This window comes from Lutjanus erythropterus, chromosome 13 (assembly GCF_056507025.1).
Source record: "Lutjanus erythropterus isolate fLutEry1 chromosome 13, fLutEry1.hap2, whole genome shotgun sequence".
Lineage (NCBI taxonomy): Eukaryota > Metazoa > Chordata > Actinopteri > Lutjaniformes > Lutjanidae > Lutjanus > Lutjanus erythropterus.
Window position 1 is genome coordinate 20,242,615 of NC_139329.1, and position 27,526 is coordinate 20,270,140.

The 27,526-nt window shown below is 39.2% G+C and overlaps 2 protein-coding genes across 2 annotated transcripts in view; one reads left to right on the forward strand and one right to left on the reverse strand.

Moving 5' to 3' along the window:
- cftr (CF transmembrane conductance regulator) overlaps positions 1-1,071 on the reverse strand; it is a 43,088-nt gene extending 42,017 nt beyond the window's left edge. Inside the window, exon 1 of the mRNA XM_084733498.1 lies at positions 667-1,071. Within this exon, the coding sequence (XP_084589624.1) occupies positions 667-719 (53 nt within the window). The 5' untranslated portion in view covers positions 720-1,071. The remainder of the gene's footprint in view (positions 1-666) is intronic.
- Positions 1,072-5,704: 4,633 nt separating this feature from the next.
- Positions 5,705-27,526, forward strand: part of asz1 (ankyrin repeat, SAM and basic leucine zipper domain containing 1) — a 31,133-nt gene continuing 9,311 nt past the window's right edge. The window contains exons 1-10 of the mRNA XM_084734072.1: positions 5,705-6,012; positions 7,625-7,727; positions 8,274-8,396; positions 14,050-14,161; positions 22,145-22,256; positions 22,412-22,546; positions 22,812-22,930; positions 24,895-24,967; positions 25,490-25,546; positions 26,197-26,309. Of these exons, the coding sequence (XP_084590198.1) occupies positions 5,908-6,012; positions 7,625-7,727; positions 8,274-8,396; positions 14,050-14,161; positions 22,145-22,256; positions 22,412-22,546; positions 22,812-22,930; positions 24,895-24,967; positions 25,490-25,546; positions 26,197-26,309 (1,052 nt within the window). The 5' untranslated portion in view covers positions 5,705-5,907. The remainder of the gene's footprint in view (positions 6,013-7,624; positions 7,728-8,273; positions 8,397-14,049; positions 14,162-22,144; positions 22,257-22,411; positions 22,547-22,811; positions 22,931-24,894; positions 24,968-25,489; positions 25,547-26,196; positions 26,310-27,526) is intronic.

Genomic DNA, 27,526 nt, shown 5'->3' on the forward strand with positions numbered 1-27,526 from the left:
GAAACTGCTCACAACAAAGTCTGTGCATTAATTTTGAGCAACCTGGAAAGGCATTGCTGTCACGTGTTTCAAATGTATTTTCTTTGCACTTTTAGCACAATAAGCAGAGTGCCATCCAGTTCCAGTATACATGAGAGGACAGACTTCTGCATGGTTGATATCTCCAAAAACTCAGCAACTCACACCAAAATCATCTACACGGATAAATGGCACTACAGGTAAGTGGAAAAATATGTATTTTTGTTTTGGGACAAATATTGAGTACTTGCCAAACCCTCCACAGCGTCCACCCCCACTTGACTCTTTTCTAGAACATACCTCATCAGAGCACAAATTACATTTAGCGCAAAGTTTTGAACTGCCTAGGGCTGATTTTACGCACGGAACAAGTTCTTATAATCTCCTTTCCTTTGGAGAAAAAAAAAAACATACATGAAGACGGTCCATGACAGCACTTCAGAGCACAATCACAAAAGTTTCAGAAATGCAAATCACCAAACGATGCGTTAAAATTTTTTGCCCCCGTTGGATTTCTTAAAAGTTTGATTTAGTGATTTTTCTGTCTTATGATGTTGCAACGGACAGTAAGAGCTGCGTCTGCACCTTGCCATCCAGAGGCAACTCCATCTCCTCAGATAAAGGATGTGTACACAAAACGAGTCTTACCAGAAGAAAAATTTGGAGAGGAAGTTTGCATCTTCCACTGGTGACTTCTGCATCCTAAGTGCGCCGCCAGTTTGGTTTCTCTGCACCTGAGTCGTTTTCGTGCACGTCGCTCACATTTGTGTGTCTCCTGAGTGGCTCCGTTTCCACACATGCACACACACGCGCACACACAGAGGGTGCTCGCCTGTTTTATCCTCCACTTTGTGCCTCCGGTAAATATGAGATCACTGTTTAGTTAGTTATCTTCCTCCCCCAAAACCGAGACTGGTATCTCTATCCACTGAGCGTCTCCCTTGTCTTCTCTGGTCCCACTCACTCTGTCGGCTCCTGTTGTCCTTCTCTCTCCTTCAGTGCAACAGTGAGAGGACAGTCCATCCTTTATGGGCTCGCCAAAACTCGCGGACACACACGTCATTTCCACGCCGACGAGCCTCAGGTTGCATATTGTGGCAACAAGCTGAAGAGGTAAACCCAGCTGATCCGAATGGGGCCACTTTAACAGACAGATATTGATCTATATACAACAGCAGGCAATACAGGTCACTATGGAGTATTTTCACACTTTATGTAAAGGAAGTCAAATCAAAAAGCATTTTTTACTCTTCAGCCCTGAATACTTGGAGCATCCTGCACGTCTGAATATACTGAATATGTCAGAATATTGGCATTTATCAATATCATTTTTTTTTACTCTCTAATATCAATATCGCCCCTCAAAATCCAGTGATAGTCTGTCTGTCAAATAAACTAAACCTAACATGACATCCCCTACATGCATTGTGTACAATATTCAAATTACCAATATGTGCAAAAACAATCATTTTCCAAATTAGGAGATAAATATGTGGAACGTTGATAAAACCTTAAAGACCCAGTGTGTATTTAAAGGGATTTATTGGCAAAATATGGTAAGTATGGAATATAATTTTCATAATAATGTTTTCATTTGTGTATAATCACCCGAAAACACCCTTACCTTAGAATGACCCTGAGGGCAAAGGTCCTGAAAAGGTCGATTATTTATATGACAAACAAAACAACATGTATTGACAAGAGAGTGAACAGCACAACTCAGTCACAATTCTCATAGTGCATAGAAGTCTCTATTAGCTTCTTATATCAGTATAAATGACCATGACAGAGCCTTAAATAGTTGTAACTCATCCAAGAAGCTGCTGCAGGTATTCTGAACTACTTTTGAATTTCGAGCTCAACTGTGGCTTTTTATTTCACTCCAGACAGCCACCACACTATCATTCACAAAACAGCAGAAACAGTTCGAGACATCTAACTTGAAACTGTTTTTTATCAGTTTCAGGTTACGTACAGTTTCAGGAGAGGGAGGATCAAAACCTCCAGAAATTCCATGAGGGAACACAGATAAAAAAGTGAGGATGCAGTAAGCTTTTGGTCCCTCAGTATCTCACCACACAAACTGTGTCTTATTTTCGCCATCAGCACTTCAGCTGTATTTACTTCAAGAGTGAGACACATGGCTGAGTAAAACTGTTACAAGAAGTATATATTAGTTTGTCTGACTGTGAAGTAGCAAGGCAGTCTTTCCACTATAAAGTTATATTTAATATAATGCGTTCTGTTGGTATAACCTCAATTCAACTGACCTGTGGGGCATACATGAGTCAGAATATTAAATACCTAAGTCCAATTTATTATTTAAATGCATTTGTAAGTATGCTTGGACAGTATCAAGGTATTATAGTATACCAGGGTATTTGGCTGTAGAAGTTGCAACTGTTTTTGAGTGATGGAAAATAACAAGACAAAATTAAATGAATTTACCCAATCGTCCCTGTTTAGCCACCATAATTATTTTGAGGTAGAAAATAAATGATTGGTTCCTAATTTTTGCTCTAAAGGTCTCCTAGCTAATCAATTAAAGACTATTGGTGGCATGAGAATATTATCACATATAACTTTATTCTGAGATAGCTTCTTCCATTTACAAATGCATTTTAGAGCCACATGATTTTATTCAATTACCAGGTGGCCGCCTCCAACTACACATAATCTCTATTCAGCCTGATGTGTCACTATGCACCATGGTAAAGTGTCACTATTCCCATTTATTCATTATTCTATGGTGCAAGTAAGTATAAGGTAAGTATATTAAGTATCATTCATGCTACGATGACTTCTATCTCCAGCAGCTCAGTTTTTACATTGATTTTGGTTTGTTTTCTTACACAAACACCGTCATGTACCGTATACCCTGGTGAAAGGTCAGGAGATTATGACAAAATAAATACCACCCCATGTCTATTTGAAAGCAGTAAAATAATATAAATAAATAAATGGAAGGCTCTGGCTTGGGAAGAGAAGGGGTAACAAGAGCAACCCACAAAATGTGCTCATATTTACTGTAATAAATCATAAAATGACCATGATGTATCATCAGAAATTAAGGAAACATGCTACTCTAACCACAACACTACAGCTGCTGCGGTGTCCTCTTTTGAAATTTCCACTCTGGGCCGGAATAACTGTTTTTGTTTACCTGTTTCATGTTAGCGTTCAAATGTCTGTTTATGAATTATAGGCAATCATAATAATCTTTTTAGAAGGAGTAAATGTTTATCACAATTAAATTGAGCAATATGTTAATGGAGTCTGGCGGGCAGAAGGCAGGCAGTGGGCTTTTATTTCCAGGATAACAAGCTTAGCTTGACATCAGACAATTGACAACTATAAACAACTGATCAACTTACAGTGTAGGAGTCATTGTCACTTGTTATTATCAAATTATAATGTTGCACTTGTCTCGTACTTCTGCAGCATTCCTGCAGCTTGTGTGAGCTTCCTCAAGGATGTGGAGATGGAAACAACGTGCTTCAACCATAGACTGTATATTCAATAGGATTTCAACCTATTTAAGATACAATCCATGGCTCCAACTTGCTATTTGGACCGCAGTACTCATTTTTGACATGCAGGTGTTACATATTGTTCCTTTAATGGTGGCTATAAAAAAAAGCTGACTACATTAAAAATTAATAGAAAAAAAAAAGAATCCCAGTTATAATTCTGAATGGTACGTGTTCTCCCCATCTCCCATTAATAACCAGTAGCTAAGTCAGAGAGTGACTGAATGAATTTAGCAAAGAATTTGTGTGTCTTTCCTAATTCTTAGGAGAACCACATGAAGCCAGACTGTTGGCTGCTTGCAAACTTACTGACGAGGGACACATAGGTTATTTGGCTTTGCCTAGAGGAAAGAGTGACCTCTGCTGGACATTTAATGTCTGTGCACCCAGAGGAGACTGTCAGTGTGTTGTTTGTGTTTGAATATTATTTTAACTTTGTTCAGAGCCAAACAGAATTTGATAAGTTAAGTGCAAAATACTTGAAGTATCCAAAGAGCACCTGTATTGCGACCAACAGAAAGACCCAGCAGCGCTTCCATTCTGTTGTCTGCAGATAGAATTTGTGTTTAATATATTTACTGATCTTAACTATTCGTAATTATCAATCTTATTTTCATGCTATACATCTTTCTGTTTGCATTATTAACACAGATCCAGTACTCGATGACGTTAAAGGGGAAGTTAATGTCAAAATAGAAGTCATTTTTGTGGAATATATGCCTATAAAGTCAGTTATACAGTTACAGATAATGATGGCTTCTATTTTGAGCTTAACTAAGAACCAAACTCAGTGATCAGGACAGTTGAGTCATCATTTAAGTTAGATACTTGCTGCTTGCTGCTACAAGCATGCCAAGTATAAAATACTTAGAAGGTCTTGCGCATACTCAAGAAGATAAGAGTTCTGCTTGGTTTAAAACTGGGCAGGGCTGTGGTGGGAGTTCAAAGTACAAAAAAGTGTTGGAACCAGTCCACTAGTTAGCCTCAGCTGTGCAGGTCCAAATTAACTGGAAAAATAAATAAATAAATAAGAAAAATAACACCAAAGGCACAAACTAACTGATCGAGGCAGTGGTAAACAAGAAACTCCCATGTTCTATGAGAGAAAAATGACTTTTTGTCACTGGAGTTTGGTGTCTTTTGACATAACAGCCGTTTCTGGTAAAACATAAACAAAAAGGTGTACCTCTTTAGGGATTCTTTCCATAATGCTGTCATTTAAAAATAAGAATCAGAGCCTGTCAGTGGCAAAAACAAGAACTTCTAGTGGATGTTTTTTGACAGTCCCATTTGATTAGCAGCCATTGCAGCCCATATTATGGCTGCTAGCTGAGGCAATCTACAGAACCAATTCTAAAACTTTTTGTAACTATTGGTCATTTAGATTTCAAATATGTAAGAATGGGGCCCATGTTTAAAAGTACCAGGATAACTTTAAGTGTGCCACCAAACTCAGGTAAGTGAGGCTGTAATGCCTGGTTAGGGGGAAAACCTGAGCACAGCACAAAAGCGACTCTCCTCTTTCCCCACTCCCAAGGATGACCAGTGCCAAGGCATGTTGATCAAGGATAGTCTGAACACCCACAGCCCTGAGTTGGTCTGATCAGGAACTTAGGTTAAAACACGTGTGACTGGACTGTAGGTGTGCATGAGCTTCACAAAGGCCTTAGTCAACTGTCTCAGCCAGCATTATAATGAGGAAACCCATGAGTGCCATATTTTAGACGCTGTATTGAAAACATATGAACATATAAACCAAAAACAGCACAAAATCACTCACCTGCCACAGCAACAATCTCAACATTAATAGTAGAAGCCAGCATGTGCATTGTGACATTCCCAGAAGTCCCGTTCTTTCTTTTCCAGAGTCGGTTTTGGACAAACGAGACAAAGGCATTCATGTTACCCATGAACAGAAAGATAAATGCTATAGCTATGCTATCCAGCTAGCATAGGATATCACAGAAGCATTTTGTAGTATAGCAAGCAGGCTAACCAATGAGCTAGATATCTTATTAATATAGCATGTTGTATAGTCACATTTTAAGCATTTAGAACAATACTGGGAATGTTCATTAGCTAATCTTAGCTTATTGTAACTAAAACTCTATTGATGGTGTTCGACTTTGCCACTACAAGTGATTTAAAAACTGAGCTCTTTAATGCCATAGTAAGGCAAACTTAAACTTACAACACAAAGCCGACGTAAATCTTCCAAATTACTCGGAGCATGCTCTTCAAAAAGTCTTGTTAGCTTGGCTGCAGGTCGAACTCCGCCCACCCGCGGGCTGCCCTGAGGTGCATCTGGAACACTTTGCACTTGTTTGCAACACCTGTTAGCTTAAGGCTAAACCTAGTCATGAATAGCTACTTAGATAACGCCTTTCCAGCTGGAGACGAAAGCGACGGCAATAATGACGAGTGGGATGTTGCGTATCCGGATAAAATGGCTCCTAGCATCAAGGTTAGTTAAAAAATGTTCATCTTTTCTCAAACTAACTAGCTTAGTTTACTAGAACTGGGCGACAACGTCAGCTAGCAGCAACTGCATCATTGAGTCTTGCTAATAGCAGTTTGCTAACACTCTTGTTTATTATTTGTTTTGCTGCCAAACAGAAACCGTAGGAAACCCGTACGCTCGCAAAATAGGTATGATAAAACAGTTTACATATAAAATAACACATAGCGTATACAATTGTAGTGAAAATACTGAGAAGGGTCAACTTTGCGCCACTGCCGCTCCTTTCCCCCTTGACTGGCTGTTTGACCCCCAGTTTGATGCAGTTGTTTCAAAGCGGAGTGCACATTTAAGTGTATTTTTTACGTCAAGAAATCATTTCTAACAAGTGCTAAATTAATACTTACTGAATAAACGTAGAAATTTAACTACACTATGATCGCTGGCTTCCACTTGAATTGTCTAAATGGGGAATCAGTAGAATTTAGAGCTGTTTTGGCTAAAAGTAGTTTCCATATGATTTCTGATTTATTTCCATCCTTCTTTGCCAGCTCTAATTCTATGTCCTAATTTCATTCTTCATATTACTAGACCTTTATTAGAGCAGTCATGTTTGATATGAAAGAGTAAACACAGGTGTTACCAGTAATGCCAATTAAGGTCCCGTTCCATTTCGTTTAGCAGAGCCTTTGCAGTGAGCCACTATGCAGAATAGCATCACTGAAGCTGACCTGAAATGGAACTGTACCTTTATTAGTATCACTGGTAACAAGGTGAACAAGTTTAGCCTACTATTTCATGTCAAAGGGGCTGCTGTGTAAAAGGTTTATTGTAAGTTGGTAAACAGAATTGTCAGTGTGCAGTTATTTGGGACACCATTGTCCCAGAAGGCAATAAGCAACGGAAGCAGAGCTGATTTTTCATTTTCTTAGTTAGGTAAATTGTTAATTTTCCACATATGCAGGTTATTCGACATCCATGGATGCTTGTGTGTACTCCCACAGCTAAATGAGTAATTTAGAGCTAAAAGACTAATAATTGGTTGAGTGGCAAATAACCAATTTATCGTGGTAAAATCTTTTACTTTATTTCCAAGCAAAAATGCCATAAATTCTCAAACGTGATTATATGAAGCTTCATTATGTATGATTGTAAACTGAATATCTTCAGGTTTAGGAGTGTTGGTTGGTTATGACATTTTACTGAATAAATTAATGGCTTAATCAAGAAAGGTTGGCTGATTGTTTGATTGATACTTAAAATAATTGTTAGTTGCAGCTCTTAAATATTACACAATACTTATTGTGTAGTCTGAGACTGGGACATAGCACAAGTAACACAGTAGTCTAATATCTTTGATACTTACACAAATTGTCTTCTTACTAAAAAGAAATCACACCCTAATGGCAGGAAATATTTCTGCTGAATATAGGTACAAACACCTGTAAATGCATTATGGTTTAAGTTTTCTCAGTGTTGTAATATTTCTATGTTGCTGTATCATTACACATGCAGGTGGCAGAGTGTCCATATCATGAATATCTTATTCTGGAGTTGTGGTTTAAAGATATATTTAGGAGTCATTTGTTTTTTTCATTCTGACCCTTCTCTGTCACAGGATCTGGATGCTGTTGGACCCCATGCAGAAGATGATGTATCGAAGTTGAAAAGGGCTATCAGTAAAGGAGACATTTGCACTGTTGAACAGCTGTTGGACAGTGGTATGTACCCTCTTCACTTTTCTGTGACGCTACAGCACATAATTTGTTTACTGTGTGGCCATGTATGCACTTGATCAGTGTTTCACAGTTGGCTTTAAATAGCAATTAAGGGAGTTTACTTAAATAAACAAGCTCCTTATGAGCAAGTATGGAAGGAAAATGGAAGAGAAGTTTAAGCAAAGATTAAGAAAATGTTTTTGTATGAGGGCTGTTGTCTTATAATCAGGGTTTCTTGTATAGAGTTTGTTGGCCTACATGGTAGATCAAGATGTCTAAATGATTGAATTGGTAGAGGGAACAAACTTAGTAGTCATAGTTGAAATTTACCAACATTTGTGAAGCGGCTGGTTGTGATTTCTCACCCGAACATAAACAGTTTTGCCAGAAAGTGATTTGCAGAAATCAAGTGGGATAGGGAAAACAAAAAACAGGATGTTATTCTGCGTGTGTATGTATGTGTGCATGCTGGGGGGCATTAGGCACAGATTTGTTTTTCATGTGATCATTTCATTGCCTCACTTAATTTGATCCTTTTGGTGTGGACAGGCATGGACGTGGAGACCAGACTTGGCTTTGAATGGACTCCTCTGATGTGTGCTGTCAGTGTGGCCAATTACGACCTGGCCAAACTGCTATTGGACAGAGGAGCCAGTGCCAACTTCAGCAAAGGTTAGAAGAATATGGATCACTTTGTTTGAGGTCTGATACGACAAGATAACCCCCACCCCCCAGTCTCACTAAGTATATATAGAGTATATATAGAGGTATGGGGAACATCTAGTCTAAAATAGGGACTATGACACCTGGTCAGCTTTTGTTAGAGTAAAGACAAGTTCTAAATTTCTGTAACTTCCTGTTTATTTTGTAATATACTGGCATCTGAAATTGCTTACAGCCCTTTCCGAAGTAATTTAGGTTGACAAGTCTCAACCTAACATGACAACATTAAGTTGGGGAAATTGGAGGGTAAGAGAGATTTGTGTTGTAGAACAGTCATCATCATAGCTGATCATAGTCAACCAATGTAGAAAGAAATCTCTTGGAACATCTGGCTTCTTTTTTTACAGTATCTCTACCTTCACCCTCCCTTGCTTCAGTGTCTCTTAGTGAGCAAATGAGTGAGATACCACTCTTGCCAATTGTGCCAGCTGTGAGTTACCGCAGATGATAAATGTATAAACTAGACTTCCCTCTTTAATACTTGAAGAAAACCCCAAAATAAATGTTAATAAATAGAGCCTGTAAAATGTAAGATTGAAGGAAATCTTTGAATTGTATATATGATACTTCTTCTTATAATTTATTCATTGATTGATTACAATGTGTAATGCAATTAATCAAATAATAAAGGCAGACCATAAATGCTTAAGTAAAGTAAGTAAATATAAAATGAAACCTTAAAAATTAATAACTATCCATATCTTAGAAAAAGGAACTCTTTATAGCTGTGGACACAAACAGAAAATTTGTCATCTGTAACTGGTCACTCAGAATAGTTTTGAGACTACAAAAAAACGAAAAACAAATAGGGAATTATCTTCAAACTGACGTATGGCTTGGCCCTGCTTTCCTTCAAAACCAAAGTTAACATCAGAAATTACCCAGATTCATTCTACTTTGGATTTTATTATCTTGACATACAAGTACAGACGCCACTGATCTCTCTGTGATCCCTCACCCACTTTCAGGGGAAAAAAAAACCAAGGCAGATAGTTTGATTAGGCAACACCATTACATTGCTGCCTTCCAGGCTTGGATATCAAACAGGCATACCTAATCCTCCTGACAGTCCCTGTTGCGTTGGTGCTGAGCTATTCTTCCCTGTGGCACCTTTTTTCAATTTCCTCACCTGCTACAGCCAAAGACCAGGGGACCAATTGGACCTCTGCACCAATACCCTTCATCTGACATTACTTAATGGTGATGACGCCAAAGAGGAACTCTTGCAGAAACACACCGCTGATCCTTTGAGTTGTTTTTAGTTTATGCACACTACACTCTCATCCCAAAGCAGGAGAAATTGAAGGCATCTGTTGGATGGAGGTCAGTCTGGGTAAAATACGCATGGGGGGGAAGAACTCTTTCTTGTTAACAAGTATGCAGCTATATACACATAAAACCATGGAGCCTGTTGGAAAAACCCTGAAATATTTTGTCATTAGGTCAGAGTTAGTTCAGTAATGCACAGTGTCTGTTCTGTAGAGTCAGAACAGGATTAGCCCTTCAAGTTTCTTTCAGAGTAGTATTGTCAGGGAACTGTACTTCTCACCTTTGAATCCTTGATTGTGATGTTGTTATAGTAATATTGGAATTGAAGCTCATTGTACTGTTACTGTCCATGCAAATCAGCACTGGCAACAGGAGATTAAATGGCTGGTAGTCTTTGACTCAATGAAATGAGTGGAACAGCGTCCAAAGAAGTTATGCTACTGATTCTATAATAGATTATTGGGAACAGTTGAACTTTATGAAAATGAGCAATAAAGCAATTTCTTATGAAAGACTATGTGATCACCATATGTCCCTGCTGTTGGTGCTGAAACAAGTAGTTGATTTGATTAAGCAGGATACAGAAATTAACTAACAACAAGTCAACCAAACTTTTAGTACATACTATAGCTCCCCTTACTTAAGTACGTACTGGTGCGTGGTCCTCATAACATTGCGCCTTGAGCTTTGACCTTCTTGCTCATACACCCATCATAATGAATAGCCAGAAAAGCATGCTGGCTTACGTTTGGTAAAATGTGACCGGATACAGTAGGGCATCCTGTAGGTAGGGTATTCTGTATTTGACATACTATGTTTTGGGACATACTAAATCTTGGCTGGATACTTCCCAACAGCAGCAGTACACCTTTGTTTTTTTTTACCTAAGTCAGGCCATACAATGATAGCAATCATTTCACATCCATATATTAATTATTTTTTTATTTATGCATTGGTGCTGGGTCAGTACTCAGTAGTGGCTGATATGCAAAATGCAGGTATTGGAATTGGTACTGGGACAACTGGTATCAAAACATTAATCGTATTGTTGAGTCTAACTTCTATCTGCCTAGTCTTTTAGTCACTTTCTGCTGTATCCCTCTCTATTTACAGTGAAGTCATTAAAATGAACAAACTATGGAGCAAAGCTATAGCGGTTGTAGGGATATTGGTTGTGGTTTATTTCAACACACTGCAAATCATGATGAATATGTCAGGAGACCAAAGAACACTCCATCTATCTGTATCTCTATCTGCAGTTTTCACTTGACAACAGTTTGTGTACTTCCTCAAAATCTCATCATGTATAGCAGCAACCACAATAAACCATTTACACAATACACCATGAGAAATTTACTGCCTGTTAGGGCATTCAGATAAGACTTCTACCATAACTAAGTTAGTCAAAGTTTAAATAACAGTGGTGAGAGTAAATTTCTGTGCAATATTTTCTCTGCATTTCTGTCACTGATGCTGCTGCAGTTGTGATACATTTTTTAGCTTTCCTAATTTTATCGGGGATCCTTTTGAACCTCTCCTGGAGCTCGTGGACGTCCCCAGACCCAAGTTTGGACCCACAGCACTAGTCATGCTGTTGATATCTGATGTCAATTAATTCACAGCCCAGAATGTCCAGTTAAACTGTGTGTGTGACTGATTTCACATGGTCTCGGCATCTGATGCTTGAGGCAGGTGAAGGAAGCAATTAAACAGAAGGATGACGTGTGGTCACGTCCTGATGGCGTTTGTCAAAGCAGTGCGGCTGAGCAGAGGAATGCATGAGTGATTGATAACGGTCACCAGGCTGCTATCATACCCTCTCACCAATTCTCAGGCCTCAGATTTATTTACTCCAGTCCTTTCTAGACGCAAACCAGGCTTTCTGGTTTACACCCACACACACATAATATAAACACACACACACACTTGCACACAGATATAGACCCAAACATCCACTGCTGCAAAGATGCAGGAACCCACATACAGATGTAGAGGCCTAGGTATGCATGCACATACACAAATACACACTTAGATACATTCTGTGATAGACACAGGTTGGAGACTCAGGCATTGGCTGAGCCAAACAGGAATTGAATGCATTGCCATGGGTCTCAGACCAGTCTTATCAGGATAAGATAAGGAGACAACTCCTCTGAAGTCACTCGGTCCCATAAAGGCCGCCATACTTCCTGATGCCAGATAAACAGCTATCCATCTCCATCACCGGTTTCTCCTTTCCTTATTACAGCATGATGTATGACTTCATTGTGTTGAGAAAAAAGGAACTTCTCTTTCCTCTAATTTGTTTAGCTAAATAGTGTACTGCCAATTACCAATAATGAGGATTTCGTACCTTTTATTTGTTTCCATGACTTAACTACAGTAAGCAAATGAAATCATTCTATGAAAACAAACATGAAATTGGACAGCAAATAACAGGAGAAATACTTGCTTGCTCAGACAAAAACTTTGGAGCTGGCAGGAAATACAGTAGCTGATGGGTTTGTAGTTGCCTTGGTGGCGTCATTACATTTTTGCATGTCGCTGTGGCTTATCTGCAGTGCCAGTGAGAGTGGCTTAAGGTTTATGTTCTCATAACATCTTGAAACTGCTCCTAACTGACTGAAAGAAAGCCGTCAATAATGGGAATGCTGCTTCTAATTTCAAGTTTTTTCAAATTTTTCAGGGTTGATACCTGTTACTAGTAATCAAGGAAACTGATAATCAGTGTTTGGAACTGATAAACACTTGCCTGTCTGTGGAATGGCAACCTTTAGTGTGGATAGGCGGTTAATTATTGCGTGTATAACCAATCAAATAGTGTTGTGTGTGGGGCATTGAGTAAGACCACAGAATTGTGACAACAAACAGAAAGAGGTGGCTGCATCAAAGCTGAAGTACCATGTTTTAAAATTAATTTATATCATTGGCAATCAGATTTAAAAAAAAAAACATTTATTCTGATCGTCATAGAAATGGTGAATGCTGCATCCCGTAATTGGCAATGCCAATAATCGGTCAGTCTCTGCCTTCACCCTTGGATTGGGTAACTCTTCATAAAGCTCTGTCTAGATTAGGGCTGTACAATTAATTGCAATATTATCAAAATTGCTACATGGTCAAGTAGGGGTGGGGGAAATTTCCGATTCTTAGATGCATCGCGATTCGGACGTGGACGAATCTGAATCGATTCACAAACGTCCAAATTTCGATTATTTAAATCTGTTAATTAAAGTGATACAGAAGCTTCTAAATAATGTGGAACTAAGAAGCGCGGTACGCGTCATCGCCGGGACACTTTGGGACGCGCACCTGGAGCGACACGCGCACAGCGGAAAATAAATATGGCCGACCGGCAGCCACCTCGCCATGAGGTCCGAACAGCTCCTTCTAATTTAAAAGCAGCCGTGTGGAAACACTTCGGCTTCTACAACGTCGACGGCGGAAGCGAACTGGACAAGAGCCACGTTATATGTAAGCTGTGTCGAGCTAAAATAAAATACTTTGGCAACACAACAAACATGAGAAGCCGTAACTCGATTCCACCCGACGGAGGAGTCGGGGAGACGGCAGGCTGCTGTTGCTGCGGCTACTAGTGGCTACTGTTGGTACTTTCCAGTTTGCACATATTTCCAATAGTTTAATAAAATATAATCGAAATGAATTCTTATTACAAATGCGCTGTTTTTAAAAATTGCAAGTGACCAATGCTTATTCAGTGAGACAAAAAGAAATGTGTTTGTGAAAAAGTGCATCAATATACATAAAGATGCATCAATAATCGTTTTATAATCGAATCGTAGCCCCTGAATCGTAATCGTAATCGAATCGGCAGGTGCCCAAAGATTCCCACCCCTATGGTCAAGTGCAATATCCAACTTGCAGAGCCCTGCAATTTTTTTGATGAAGGTAAAATTTGTGACAAACCATATTATAATGAACCACGCTAGTGCTGCAGAGATATCCTGGCCTAAAAATCTTCCAAAATCTTCTTTACCATATCGTGCAACCTTACTCTAGATGTTTACCAGCTACAAAAAAGAGCTACACTTTTAACCATCACTCGCTGTGTTAACTCCAAACAGAATGCAATAAAAAGGGTAAAACAGGCACTTACTTTTCATAGTCAATGGTAACCTTTCTTTATCTAAAACTCCTCATAGCCTCTTGCATTGGTGTTGGCTTTTTACCTTTTTATGTACATTTTCAAAAGTTGAATCTTTTATAATTGGTGGCATGCAAAATATTTGGTAGGATCTGATGACTGATTAGAAAACTGAATCTTAAAATTGTGATGATACACTTCCACACTTATGTGTTTTTTTCCCCACAGATAATTGGACAGTGCTCATGGCCAGCACCACAGCATCTGTAAGTGAGGACAAAATTGTTCGCTGTGTGGAGCTCCTGCTATCCAGAAATGCTGATCCCAACATGGTGGACAGGTAAGGGAGGGTGGAGGGGGTACAGATGTGCTTCAGGTCAAAATGTTTACAGGATTTTCAGCACAGTACACAATGTCACACCCGTATTGATGTAGGCCAAATAAAAACACTCTAGACTTGATTTGAACTAGGAAGAAAAAAAGCAGAAGTGCTGGATCAAATTTCCTTTGATGGTTCTCATTGTGTTTAGCTGCCATGTGGTAGCATTATGCACCACAGTGCTCCATACAGTGTGTGTGTATTTGTGTGTTTTGTTTGGAATGTCCTGTTATGGCATGTGCATGTACGGACGGGTATCAGACAGACAGACAAACAAACACACTGAGTGTAAGGGGTGGGCAGGAGGAGGATTTTAGAAGCTTTTGTAGAAGCTTGGACACAGCCCAGTAAGCATGGTTTGGTAATTTGTAAATGGCCTAGACACTTAAATTAAAGAACCAGACAAAATTACAATACAGTAGTTATTCAACAGCAATTCAGTGATTGAATTTCAACACACACTTAGGACCTGTTACACATAAGAAAATTGTAAATTGGATGTCTAGATGTCATTTGACCTGCACATTACCAAGTCCATACTTAAGCACTAGCAACCAGCTATTCATCAAAATTAGGTAAGCCTTTGGTCTTGATTGTTTGTTCATAATTATTGATTTGATAAAAATTGCCTTAACATTCTTTAACAGTCATCTTTGAATTCATGTGCTCTCTGAAATTAGTTTTGAACAGAATTAGGCCATTGATATACTTGGGTTGTCCCAAATACCATTTTTTGAGCTTTAAAGCTTTGTGGCAATTACTCATGATTGATGAGCTGCAACGATTGGTTGAGTAATCGATTATCAATCAACTCTTAAATTAATTACCTATCTAACTCTAACTATTTTAATAATAAATTAATCATTTTGATTTTTTTTTTTTTAAATGTCCAGATTCTCTGATTGTCCTCAATGACAGGAAGATATGTATGTCGTAGACACATTTGAGGACATTATCAGTCAATTGATGAAACACTGATTGACATTTTTGTCATCTATTTTCTGACATTTTATGGACAAAACAGCTAATAGATAATTCAATTATTTACTTCACTATTATTGTAGGTATGAGCCTAATGAGAGATGAGGACAGGAGGGGAGACATCCGCCATTGCCATTGTGCACGCAGAGGACAAATACTTTCTCACAAGGATGGTTTTCTGCTTGTGGACAGTGTTTGTGCACTTGTATAGTGCGCATGCACGTGGTTTATATGTGCACAGGTTTTGAGAGGAGCTCCATGTCTCACTCTTTATCAGTCATCTGCTTCTTTGGCTGTGCAGCCAATGCAACATCATCTTCCTATCTTCAAAAAAAACAAAACAAACAAAAGAATCAAATACTGATTTGTATGTTGATTACCATGGCAATGATAGAAGCTTCAAAGCTTTGACGTATTTTGGTCAGCCCCACATGATTCTATGATGAGTTTTGCCCTGACACCAAAAAAGATTATCTGTCTTGCTCAAAAGTTAACGTGTGGTTTAGCAGTGCAGCTCTCTGTCTGTCTGCAGCTCAGAAAAGATAACCATGCGTTAATATGTGTGTGCATGAAATGAAACTTACATCATACCAGTTTACTACCCATAATACCTAACACTATTTACAGACTGTGTGTGCTAAAATGCACAGAAGCCTAATTCTGCTGTACAATAGTACAGTGCAATCTGACAGACTCATTAAAATATACAATAATTAAGATCAGTATATATCAGTCACTTTACCAGACTAATTCTAGAAATACAAAAACTATTGATCTTGCAATATAGTAGACTACACAAGAAATAACCTGTATGTTTATGGACTGATAACCTTGTAAGAATTTAAGCAAGATGGAGTCACACTCCAGAAAGAGGGGGGGGAGGGGGGTTGTTGCAGCCTAAAATGCTTGATTTCACGGCAGCTTTTCTAAAACATGATTCATGATACAATGTTTTTAGGCATTTTTTGCAATGACATTGTAGGGCCAAGAGAAAATTACAAAAAAAAGTTGGCAGGGTCTTTTGTATAATTCATTGCAAATCAAAGCCCGCTTGTTCCAGAGAGTGTTTTAGGTAATGTTACGAAAAAGGCTCAGAATTACAAAAAAATTGACAAAACATGCTTTATTTGTAGATGAAGAACTGCACCTTTGGGGTATTTCTCAAAGAAGAAAAATCTTTTTGGAGCTCAAACACAAAATGATATGGAAAAAGAAGTGCACATTGCATTGATATATGTCAATAACAATGACAAACCCTGTGTTCTTTTCAGTACCTAGATCAAAATATGATGTTTGCATGGAGGACTGCTATGATTTGTAAAACTGGCAGGAAGCAACAACAATTGATCAAATTTATGGAGAAGTTACAGAGTTTGGACAGACAAATTTCTAAGGTTGTGCAGAATTTTGTTGAATTTGCATGAACTCCGCCACGCCCACAACACTATTTCATTTGCATGCGTTCACAACATTGCAACTTTTTCTTTTGCATTTGGGTATTCTTTTCCTCTATAAATTAGCACTTGTGAAGTATGTGATCCTTCAGCTTAGGCCTGGGCGATATAGCCGAAAAAACGATCACGATAGCGAAGCTTCATATTGGTCGATATCGATAATTATTGATCGTGTAAGTTGTGACTGATATGTTGTGTACTCCAAACTGTGGAAGCGGCTGAGGGAATAAAATAAGTTTGTTGTGCTTTATTGCAACAATATTACAGAGATGACTATTGGTGCTTTCACAAAATGTGAGAGAAGTGAGTAAAGGTAAATAATAGATTAGCTGGAACAGTCTGGTAAATTCTCAAAATGGCATCACTTAACTGTAATGCAGCCTTTAAAACCAGGAAAAGACAACACTTCTGACATAGCGCGATATAACGATATCTAGTGTCATGTCACAATACAATAAAATATCATTATATTGCCCAGCCCTACTTCAGCTATTGCAGACAATGGATATAAAAGACTTGTCTCCCTGTCCTGGTGGGAAACATGAAAAATTCCATCTTGTGGAAAAGAATGAAGGGAGGTCATTTTTGAAACACTTTTACTGTTACCATCTGTGGATTTTTGTCGTGTCAAAGGGAGGATTAAGTCCCCAGTGGCTTTCTTGTTTAGCTTTCCCTAATCCCCTGCCACTCTGTCAGTGCCAGTATGCCATTACATGCACGAGACACACTGCCTGAAACCCCCTGATGACACACATGGACACGCTGTAGCGTTAGAAAATTGATTGGTTCCTTCCCAGACAAAATATTTGAAGCAAGGTAACAGGACACAGGATGATGCAGATGAAGGGAGGGGGTGAGGAGGAGTGGTCAACACCCTCTAACATCCACAGCAAAAGAAGAATATGAGGTTCTTGTGGGTGTAAAAGATAAACCTCCTCCTCCTCCTCATCGCCTCTTACGTCTGAATATCAAACCGATGATTAACACCAGCTGCTCGTCCCTCCGTCATGGTGTAAACAAGCATTGTCTGCCGTCTCTCAAAGTCCCGCAGGAGCATGATGTGGGGTCCATTGCCTCCATGTGTCCCTTTTTACCTTCATCTTACTGATCTGTGTTGACCATAGTTGTGTTAACATGCTTCTCCGGGCCGCGCATGTAGTTGGCAAATGTACACGGGGGTCATTCCAAGACATTTGCATGGCTTTTATTCTTTAGATTTTGGATATGCAGTATGTTAACATGATTTTTCTTCTCAACCTCAAACCTCCCGACAGGAATTACTTCAGTCAATCAGCTCACTGGATCCGCAAGTTTGCACAGTGCATTGCTGAGATTTTGGAGTTCTGTGTGTGTGTCTGCTCATCTGCAAGCCTCTCCATACTCATTTGCTTAGGTCTGCAGAGATATTCACAGAAACATAATTCCAGTTTAAACTTCTGTAACCTTCTGTTTTCAAAAGGCAAAAAAGGCCCCAGCCTTTGATAATGAGGGCATCAATACCCATTGATACAGCTGAGACAGCAGCTGTGCCTTTTGTTTGTCTCTCTGTTATGGAACTGTACCAAATAGTTTGACGCTTCAAAGCTTTTATTCATAATGTTGGCATCCTAAATCAACATTTGGATGTTGTGCAGCTTTTTGTTTTTTTGCATGTTGATTCATTCTGTTTAAACGCTGCAGATAAAGATTAGGCTAATTTATTAAATGTGAGACATAAACTATCATAACAGAGACAGAAAATGAAAAGAAAAAAGACAATGCTGAGACTTCTCTACCATGATTTGCTGTCAATTGTGATTGCACTATAGCGCAATATAGCTTCTCTGTCTTATCCACTGTGAGTTCAATTGAGGGTGAGGTTCACCTGCCATGCACACACACACACACACACACACACACAGTGTGGACAACAGAGCAGAGGTGGCACCTGTTGTTTTACACTACCACAGTGCTCTTGTTACGCTAATACCAAGTGTTAGAAATTGTTAATATATTTTTGTCATAAAAATAAAACCCGCGTGCAGCATTTTTTTTTTTTCCCTCACCACACAAGCACTTCACCCCACTGCTCTCCAGTGTCCTGCCAACACTTCTCTGCCAGAGGAAAGTACTATATGGACACCAAACCTTTACTTACTTGATGACATGATAAACTGTGACGACAAACATTCAAAGCTTCATTTGAAAACCTCAGGAAACCTTTGAATCTAAAAAAAAAGGTATTCTGTAGAGCCCTACTTTACTGCCAGAAAAATGTCAAATCTGTGGAGCTTTGGATATTTATGTCACTGTCTCCAAAAAGTAGTGGAAATACTGAGTCAGGATGTGTGTTATGGACACACATGCAACTGTATAGTTAAGACTTGGAATCTGTCTTCATGTCGCAAAAAATAGCACTTCAGATTTGACTTGGACTTGAGTGCTCTGATACTTCAATGACTTAAGATTAGAATCCCGAAAAAAACGTCATTGCTTCTTAACATGTAAAACACAGGTTTTAAGGCCTGTATTAAGGCAGATTATAAAAAAAGTGGTTTCTTTTGAATGGTCTGCATTCAGACACCTAAAAGACTGTAGAAAAGTAGTCACTACACAAGACAAAAGCAAGACCGGCCTGGTACCAACCAGTAACATGCTGGCTTTGAATACTTAATTGGTATCATTTTGTCAGTTAAGATATCATCTTTTCAAGCCTGCATATAAATGTAGTCATTGTGGGTTTCTGTTTTTAGGATTAACTTGATGGATACCATTTTTAGATGTAGTGTGTTTGTCTTACTACTGTGAGTCAGGTGTTTCTGAAAGTCGTTCTTCTTTCTGTCTGACACTAGGAACGATGTTTGCTCTGCATTGTCTGCATATCGATCATCCATCTGTTTGGGGACCGGCCAAATCTCACAGTCTGAAGGACACACACACACACAAAGCACATTGAAACAGTATGTGAATGACCTTGGTACCTGTCGCACAGCAAAACCACCCTTGGGAAAAATACAGTAGCCCAGGACATGAAAGCAGAAATGAATGACACTCTTGAGCTAAGAGGCGATGACTTATGGGTAGGCACAGAGGTATGTGAGTAACAAAATCATCATACACGTCACAGCCGTTGGTTCATTTGTTTGAGTTCACATAGATCATTAACTTTTGATTTCTTGGAATTTGTTAAAGGATGATGGTGTTCAAAACCCACACAGATTCACACCTGTTTGACAAACACCACTTCTGTGTGGGAGCATTTTCAGTTCAAGCTCATTTCTTGGTTAAAGAAAAAAAAGTCAATATTTCTCTTGCCACCTGTTAATACTGGTAACATCAGCACAGCCCAACTCAGAGTGACAAAGCAAAAAATGCACTGCTGTAAATGGCATTTATTGTCGACCATATGACAGTAGAAATCTGCCAATTGTCAAAAGTAAAATTTGTCAACCAAGACCGAGACTTTATGTTTTTCATATTAGGTGAAAAACGTGCATAAATCAGTATCTGTGTCGCACTGGCAATTGGCCAAAATGAGTTGGATATTGGCAAAAATTTGTATTGGGGATATTGCTGTTAATGTTGGAAATCAATAATTTGACTACTTTATGGATTCACAGGAATTTGCATTTAAGTAAGTATCATGTTTTTATCAGGGGTTCATTTCACTGGATTAGTGCAGACGTATTCTAAAATGCCTGTGAATTTAATTTATAGAAAAAGTACTATATTATATCAGTGTTGTTATAATATTACACATATTCTGATGCAAGATTTAATCAAAATCTCAACTCCAAATGGCAATTATGAAAATATAAAGGATCAATTAAAAATCTGCAATGGAAAGCATTACCTTGGATTTAATAGCAGTGACTCACTGTGTTAGTCCATGTATTAAATGGCTTGTCAATCAATTTTACAGTGATAGGTTACCCTTTTGTTTATGTTTAGATTGTCTCTTTAAATACCTCCTCTTTCCCTCTTGCTTTGTTGGTCTCTCACACATACACATACACATGCACACTAACAGCTTCCTGTAAAAGTATTAAGTAAAGTGATGAATTGCCCCTGGACTGTCCCACCCATCTACCGTAGATGAATGTATTTTTCTCACCCGCTGTGTTTGAGTCAGAGGTGATAAGATACACAAGTACTGTAGCAGAAGTTATTTATATCCAGCTCTTGTTCTGAAAGAAGCAAACACATGAAGGCAACAGAGGGGTGACGACTAGTAAAAGTTGTTAAAAACCAGGTCTCTTCTCAATGTCATTTAACAATTATTGGATGTTGAAGGACACATTAAACATTTGTTTGTATTTGGTTACAGGATGATCTATTCTGTAACCACTGCAGTAGATTACCCTGCGCTTAATTTTTGTTCTTGTCTTTGTTGTGGTGAAGGTGTACTCCAGTGAAAATCTGCTTATCAAATACTCTACTCTCCTGAAATGTGGCTCTGAATTTGTAGTTTGCTTCTATGCACAAGATGGCAGAGCTCCAGCGTTTAAGCAGGCAAAACCTATCCAAATGTTCATAGAAGGGGGATCCCAGCGGCTCAGTTGGTGAGGCGTGCACCCCATGAGCGGAGGCTGAGTCCTTTACAGCGGTCATGGGTTCAGTTCCAGCCTCTGTCCCTTTGCTGCGTGTACTACCCCCCCTCTCTCCCCCATTTCCTGTCTGAAGCTGTTCTATCAATTTAAGTCTAAAAAGCCCCAGAAATATCTTTTCAAACTATACTGCAGCACAATCCACCTCTCTGCTTCTTCCTTATGTTAGTATGTTCCAAACAATTGTTGCTTTGCAAAAAAAAAAATTAGCTCAATTGCAGAAGAAGTGTGTTTGTAAGAGGAATGGTTTGAGGGGTTTTTATAGATGTTTTGACTCTGTTTCTTGCTGTGTTTAGTTCTATATGAATCTATAGCATCCATCCTATGACTGCATGTATCAGATATTTTATTGTTAAATTGGTCAGAAAATAGGTAAAAATGCCTGACAGTTCCCTAAAGCTCAGGTTGATGCCATCAAAAAAGACCGGCATTTTGCTGAAAAATTGATTTAAACACTATTCGGTGATCAAAAGATTGCTTTTCTCTCAATCCACCACTTGATCGTTTCAGCCATGCTTCTCTGTCTGACAGCTACTGAGCTTTTAGAGTAACATTTCAAGCCTTCAGGTAGTTTAAGATACCCAAAACATATTCCTTTAACAGAGAAATCTGCTGTTGAAATATGTGAGTGCATTAGGTTTTGACTGGAGTGAAGACTTGGCCTGTCACAGTTGAAACAGTGAATAAATCAGTGTTTTTGTTTAAAGTGTCAAAGTAAATGACTGACTATAATCTGGTGTCTGCTGCCCCCTGGTGGTTTCTCTGTACCTGCATCATCTTATCTTTCTTTTGATCATTAACTTCCTCTCCATTCCTATACAGTAGTTACACTCTTCTGTTCTTTGTTTTCTCCTTATTCCTTTCTCTTTTGTTTTGTTGTATCCTCATCTCTTTTCTGCTTTCTTTTCAATTGTCACTTTCAGGTCTGAAATGACTTGCCTAATGCTGGCAGCCAGGGTCGGCTATAGTAAAGTCATCAACCTGCTGGTTTCACATGGAGCCGAAATCAATGTCCAGGATAGTTCTGGATACACGGTATGTCATAGCAGGTCCCTTCAGTAATATTTTTGCAGATTAACCTGTAGCTTAATGGTCACAAATATTTTCTGGATACATTTCATTTAGGCCAACTTTTTTTAACTGTACATTTGACTTTGTGTAGGTTGAATAATACTACTATTTTCTGACAGGCTTTGTGTGTAGCAGTGCAGTATGGCAGAGAGGAGGCAGTGCTAAAGCTCCTCCAGCTTGGAGCAGACAAAACCATAAGAACCAATGCTGGCAAGAGCCCTGCTGACCTGGCTGTGATCTTCAAACACACACAGGTACCTGAAGTTCTTTTTAAATGCATTTCAGACCCTCTATATATAGCAGTTTGGTATTTTCCATTAATTTCAGGCTCAATAAGTAATGAACAATAAGTTCTTTATTTGGGAAAAAAAATCTTATGGCCTTTTAAAATATTTTTGCATTGCATGAATCTTAACCCATTGTGACATCAGTGACTTAAGTAATTGTGTTGTGCTAGACTGACAGACATTTTTCACAGTCTAAATAACATAGTATCTTGACACCTGTGTCTGTTCACAGATAGGAAGGATCCTGGCCTCTTCTTCCCACGTCTCTACTGTCCAGGCCTTCAGCTCCATGGAGGAGACCCTCTCAAAGTTCTTCAAGACTAACTCTGAACCACCTCCCTCCAAGGAAAGGTAAAACGTTATTATCTGTAATATGAAGCTATCACTTTCCCACACAGTCAGGGAAATAAAAACTGTGTCCTGGTCATTGTTCAATAATAAAATATTAGTGTACTACAGAGGGTCTCTTGCCTGGTTCTGAGGAGGTTGCACAAGCGTCTGGTTCAACGTACTTTGCACCATTCTCTGTCAAACTGCCCTTCATCTCTCTGCCATCTGTTTCCATCACCCTTCTCCCTCACAGCTACTTTGGTATTAAGGCCATTTTGAGACCAGACTCATTTGTAAAGGTTTGCAGCATTTGTTTGCAGTGTTTTGGGGCTTATGGTGTAGCCAGCAGATATCTGGATAATGGATATCCTGACCAAGATGTCCTCCTCTGTATGCGGGTCACTGTTTCACTGCATTTCAGCCAATACATGCCGCCTTTTTGCCTTCCACACTGACACTTTACAAAAAACAAAACCAAAATGCTTCTGATACCAAAATCTTGTCCTTTGTTTACAGATTCACTATTCATATGCAGCTATCTGTTTGTATTTTATTACAATGACACAGTCAAAAATAGAATTAAAGTCCAGTGATTCAACTGACACAGTGTGAGTCAGCACAGGAGCTTTTCAAGTGATGATTCATCATCAATACAGAAGCACTAGATTATTGTGAGACAAAAGACGCATGTTTAATGTCTATTTGTTTAAAATGCTGATTATATTTAGTAAAGCAGGTATAATAATTCCCACACCTCATCTTTATTTTAATATGTGGATTTTATGTCTATTGCTTCTTTTTCCTCATCTTGTGGTGTGATTTTTTTTACCTGCCTGAATATAACTGTCTGATACTGTTTGTCTTAACCCAGAATTCATCAAGCCTACTCTGTGATACTGATAATGTCGGATCACCGGTGGTTAATTGAGGCCAGATAGACCCATAATTGTCAGATTAAGATTGTGATACAGGCCTCAGAATGGTCATTTCATTCAGAGGAAGTGTATCAGTAATGATGTTACTCAGTGACTAACAGCAGAAGTTGTTGTTGTACTGGGCTGCTATGGGTTGAATGTAAAGCAAGACAATGGTACTCAGAATCAAACCCACTCTGAATAAATCAGGGTCACAGTCTTTCTGAGTCACTTATTGTTATCCGTTCATTGAGGATTAAACTGAGTAAACTGTATAGCAAAAGTGAATTCATACAATTTTGTTTTACATCCATCTACTCTTCTGTTAAAAAAGCTGATTAGTCACTGCAGCCTGAGTGCTTGTCGCCCCCTGCTGGATTTTCTGTGAACCAGTGCCTGTGCAGCAGGTGTTGCTGAACCGTTGTTAAACCAGACATAAACAATAATAAACCTCTTGCATGATTGTTTAGTCCATTCAGGCACAGCTGGGTAATTATCATCTGCCAAAAAACATTGTATTTCAGCATGTCTGGCGGTAGGAATTACCCAGCCTGTAAACATTGCCTGCAGACATTAAAATCCAAGTAATGCATATTTTGAATGTCATGAGAGGAGACACTTCTTTGTAATGTTCATCATTTCAGCAGTCAAACTGAAGCTGCATGTATGCTGCAGGTACTCTGTGTATGAACTCTGTGACACTTTGGTTGCACCCACTTGATCTCTAAAGGAAAAAGAGATGTGTTTCCTTTTGTGTAGTCATTTCTACAAGGCAAGGGTTCAGTCCACGAATGCTGGAGCTGGAAGGGGTGTAGTTCATTGCTCAAGGACACTGTAGCAGGGTAGATTTTTGCTGCTGTGAGGCCTGAAACCAAACCTTGCACTAAAATGATGGCCTCTCTTTTCATAATGTTGCTCACCTTTTGAACAAATGTGCATTTGTACAAACATGCACCACTCAGAAAGTCTTTATTTATTCAGTTTTAGTGCAATTCTAGTTCCAGCTGGTTCATGCATGTGGAATAAGTCATTTGTATTTAAGAGTCAAGGCGAACTCTCTGCCCTTCTCAGTGTAACCAAGCTTGATGAACTCGAGCTCCTCCTACATGGCCTTGATCTTGGCTACCTCACTGACATTATGACTGTAAGTACCAATTGCATGCTGGAATAAATGTATTTCTCATCAAATACGTATATTTTTGTATGCAAGTGCCTTTGTCTGTGAGAGATTTCTGTTCTCTTATCTTACTGATACCAAGATAGCGAGCTGTGATATCCTGCTGTTACACCCAGCACAGACAGTAATAGATCTATGGGTGAGATACAGTGATCCTAAATGTGTTGAGCACAGCTGCATTATTAGGAGAATGGCATTTACATGCTTCAGAACATGTTTTGATATGACTAGTTTACATATTTTACTTGGCACTTTATAATGGATCTAGTGTGCTGGACTGTCTTGGCCAAATTAAAATTAAAAGGGTCAGCTGAAGGTTTCTATCTGATATATGAGGACTGGGTTTGATGGGTGCAGGTAGATTGTCATCATATGGCAAAGCCTCATGCAGGTACATCTGTTTCAGGTGGTGAGGTCAGTTTTGATTTGGTAAATGCTGAGTGATGTTTTCTCATTCTTACTTTGTTTTTCACATACACACATGCACAGGAAAATGACATCACTTGGAGTTACCTGTTGACCATGGAGAAGGAAGACCTGGAAAAGGTAAAGGATGGCTGTAACATCTGTTTAGCTGTCAGCTCTTTCGCTCACTGCCAGCCTTCAGGGTAACCCAGAAAGCGATGAGGGTAACTCCTATTGTCACAGTTGTTCAAGGCCACAAGTTCAGTAGAAAGAAGGTGGTGGGAGATTTAACCAGTACCCTGTGTTGGAAGTGTGTTCTAGGATCATTCTTTTGATTAGCTATATGTCTGTAATCTTGGATAGACCTCAAATCTGTCATAAGGGATATATAAATGTAAATGGAGTACATCTGGTACACTTAACCTGGCTCACATTTCACATTTCTGATCATTATCACAGAGACATGTTGCATTTATAATAACTGACAGAACTTAATGTTAAATTCCAGTCCAGAAGTTTTTGAGACATGAGACATACTTCATGGTGAATTACAGACAAACTTGTAAGAAATTACGCTTCTGCATCATGAATCCTTCATTTGATATAGTGGTTCAGCAATAAAAATGCCATGGGTTTAACGTCAAATTCAATAAAGCTTGATATAGCTTAAGAGAATTCCTGCAGCAAGAAGCTTAAGAATAATCATTCAGTTTGATGATTTGTCTGAACATATAATGGGAAGAGATCTGAATCAACAAGGTAGATTAATAGTTTTTTCTCCCACTTGTCAGGTTGGTATCACAGATCTGAAGGACCAGCAGAAGGTGCTGAGTGCTGTGCAGCAGATGCACCTGGACAAAGTGGACCTAGACACAATCCACCAACTGGGAGCTGCTGAGAGTGGGTAGGTTACAACATGTTAAATCCCAGCAGGCTTGTGGCAATCAAGATAGAAGATAGATCTATTTATCATTATACAACAGGGTTGCATAGGGAGAATTGGATGTAGTTCCCTCCTGAGTTCCAGTAAGCAGTATCACAGCCTGAGGGAAGAAGCTGTGCTGTAGTCTGATGGTACAGCAGTGGATACTTCTGTATCTCTTGCCTGATGGCAGCATTGTGAACAGGCTGCGGCTAGATTGGTATTTTCTTTTTGTATCTTTTTGTGCTTTGCGCAGGCATCTCACATCTCCAGCATCACTGATGCTCAGTGGATGGGTGCCACTGATGATCTGGGTGGTTTTAATCATCCATTGTAGTCTTCCTACTGTGGCCTGTGCACATCCCATGCCAGTTTGTGACGATTCTAGTCAGGTTGCTTTCTATTGCACCCCTATAAACACAAGAAAATTTGTAGTCCACAGAAGAGTATCCCAAATTTGATCTAAGTACCTTCAGAATGCTCTCAGTGTTCAAGGAAAAACTGTGAGCAAGTTTGAGCATTATTTTTCTGGAAGGATGTATTTTGGATTAGACTAATACCTGATCTGTGCCTTCAATCTCTGCACTAGCTTTCCTATCTATAGTACAGTACAAGTATTACAAATTCTTTCATTCTTGAGTGCAGCGTGTGACAGAAAACTTGTCAGAAGGTGTTAAAGAATCTTAACCGTATTTGCAATTTTTTGTTTGTTTTAGTCTCCTAGAAATATCTGATAAGCTGTCAGTTGCAAAAAAAGTATTCCACAAACGCCGCACGAAGCCAGAAATAAAGTTGACTGTAGTAGCAAAAATTTAAACACTTGTCAGCCACACACCTTAAACCCTCCCCCACATCCAGCCCTCCTCCATCTCCTTGTAATGCTCCGTCTGTCCTCCTCCACTGGAAGTCGTCCATCAGCCTCATGAGCATCTCACTGTCCTAGCTCCGCATCCTCCTCCCCCAATCTCCGTAGCTGAGCCCTGAGCCAGGCCTTAATGGTTTAAGCGGAGCTGTAATGATTTGTAAGGTGAGAGGCGATAGGAGGTTGCAATGAGCAAAGAAGAGCCAGTGGCAGGGGCCAAACAGAGCCATCGCACCGCACCCCATCACTTCATGAATCCTCAGCAGAGCTCGGCTCGCTAGCTTCACCCGCCCTCGCCTGCCGGATGAGAGACAGCCCAATAGAGAGATGGGATGGT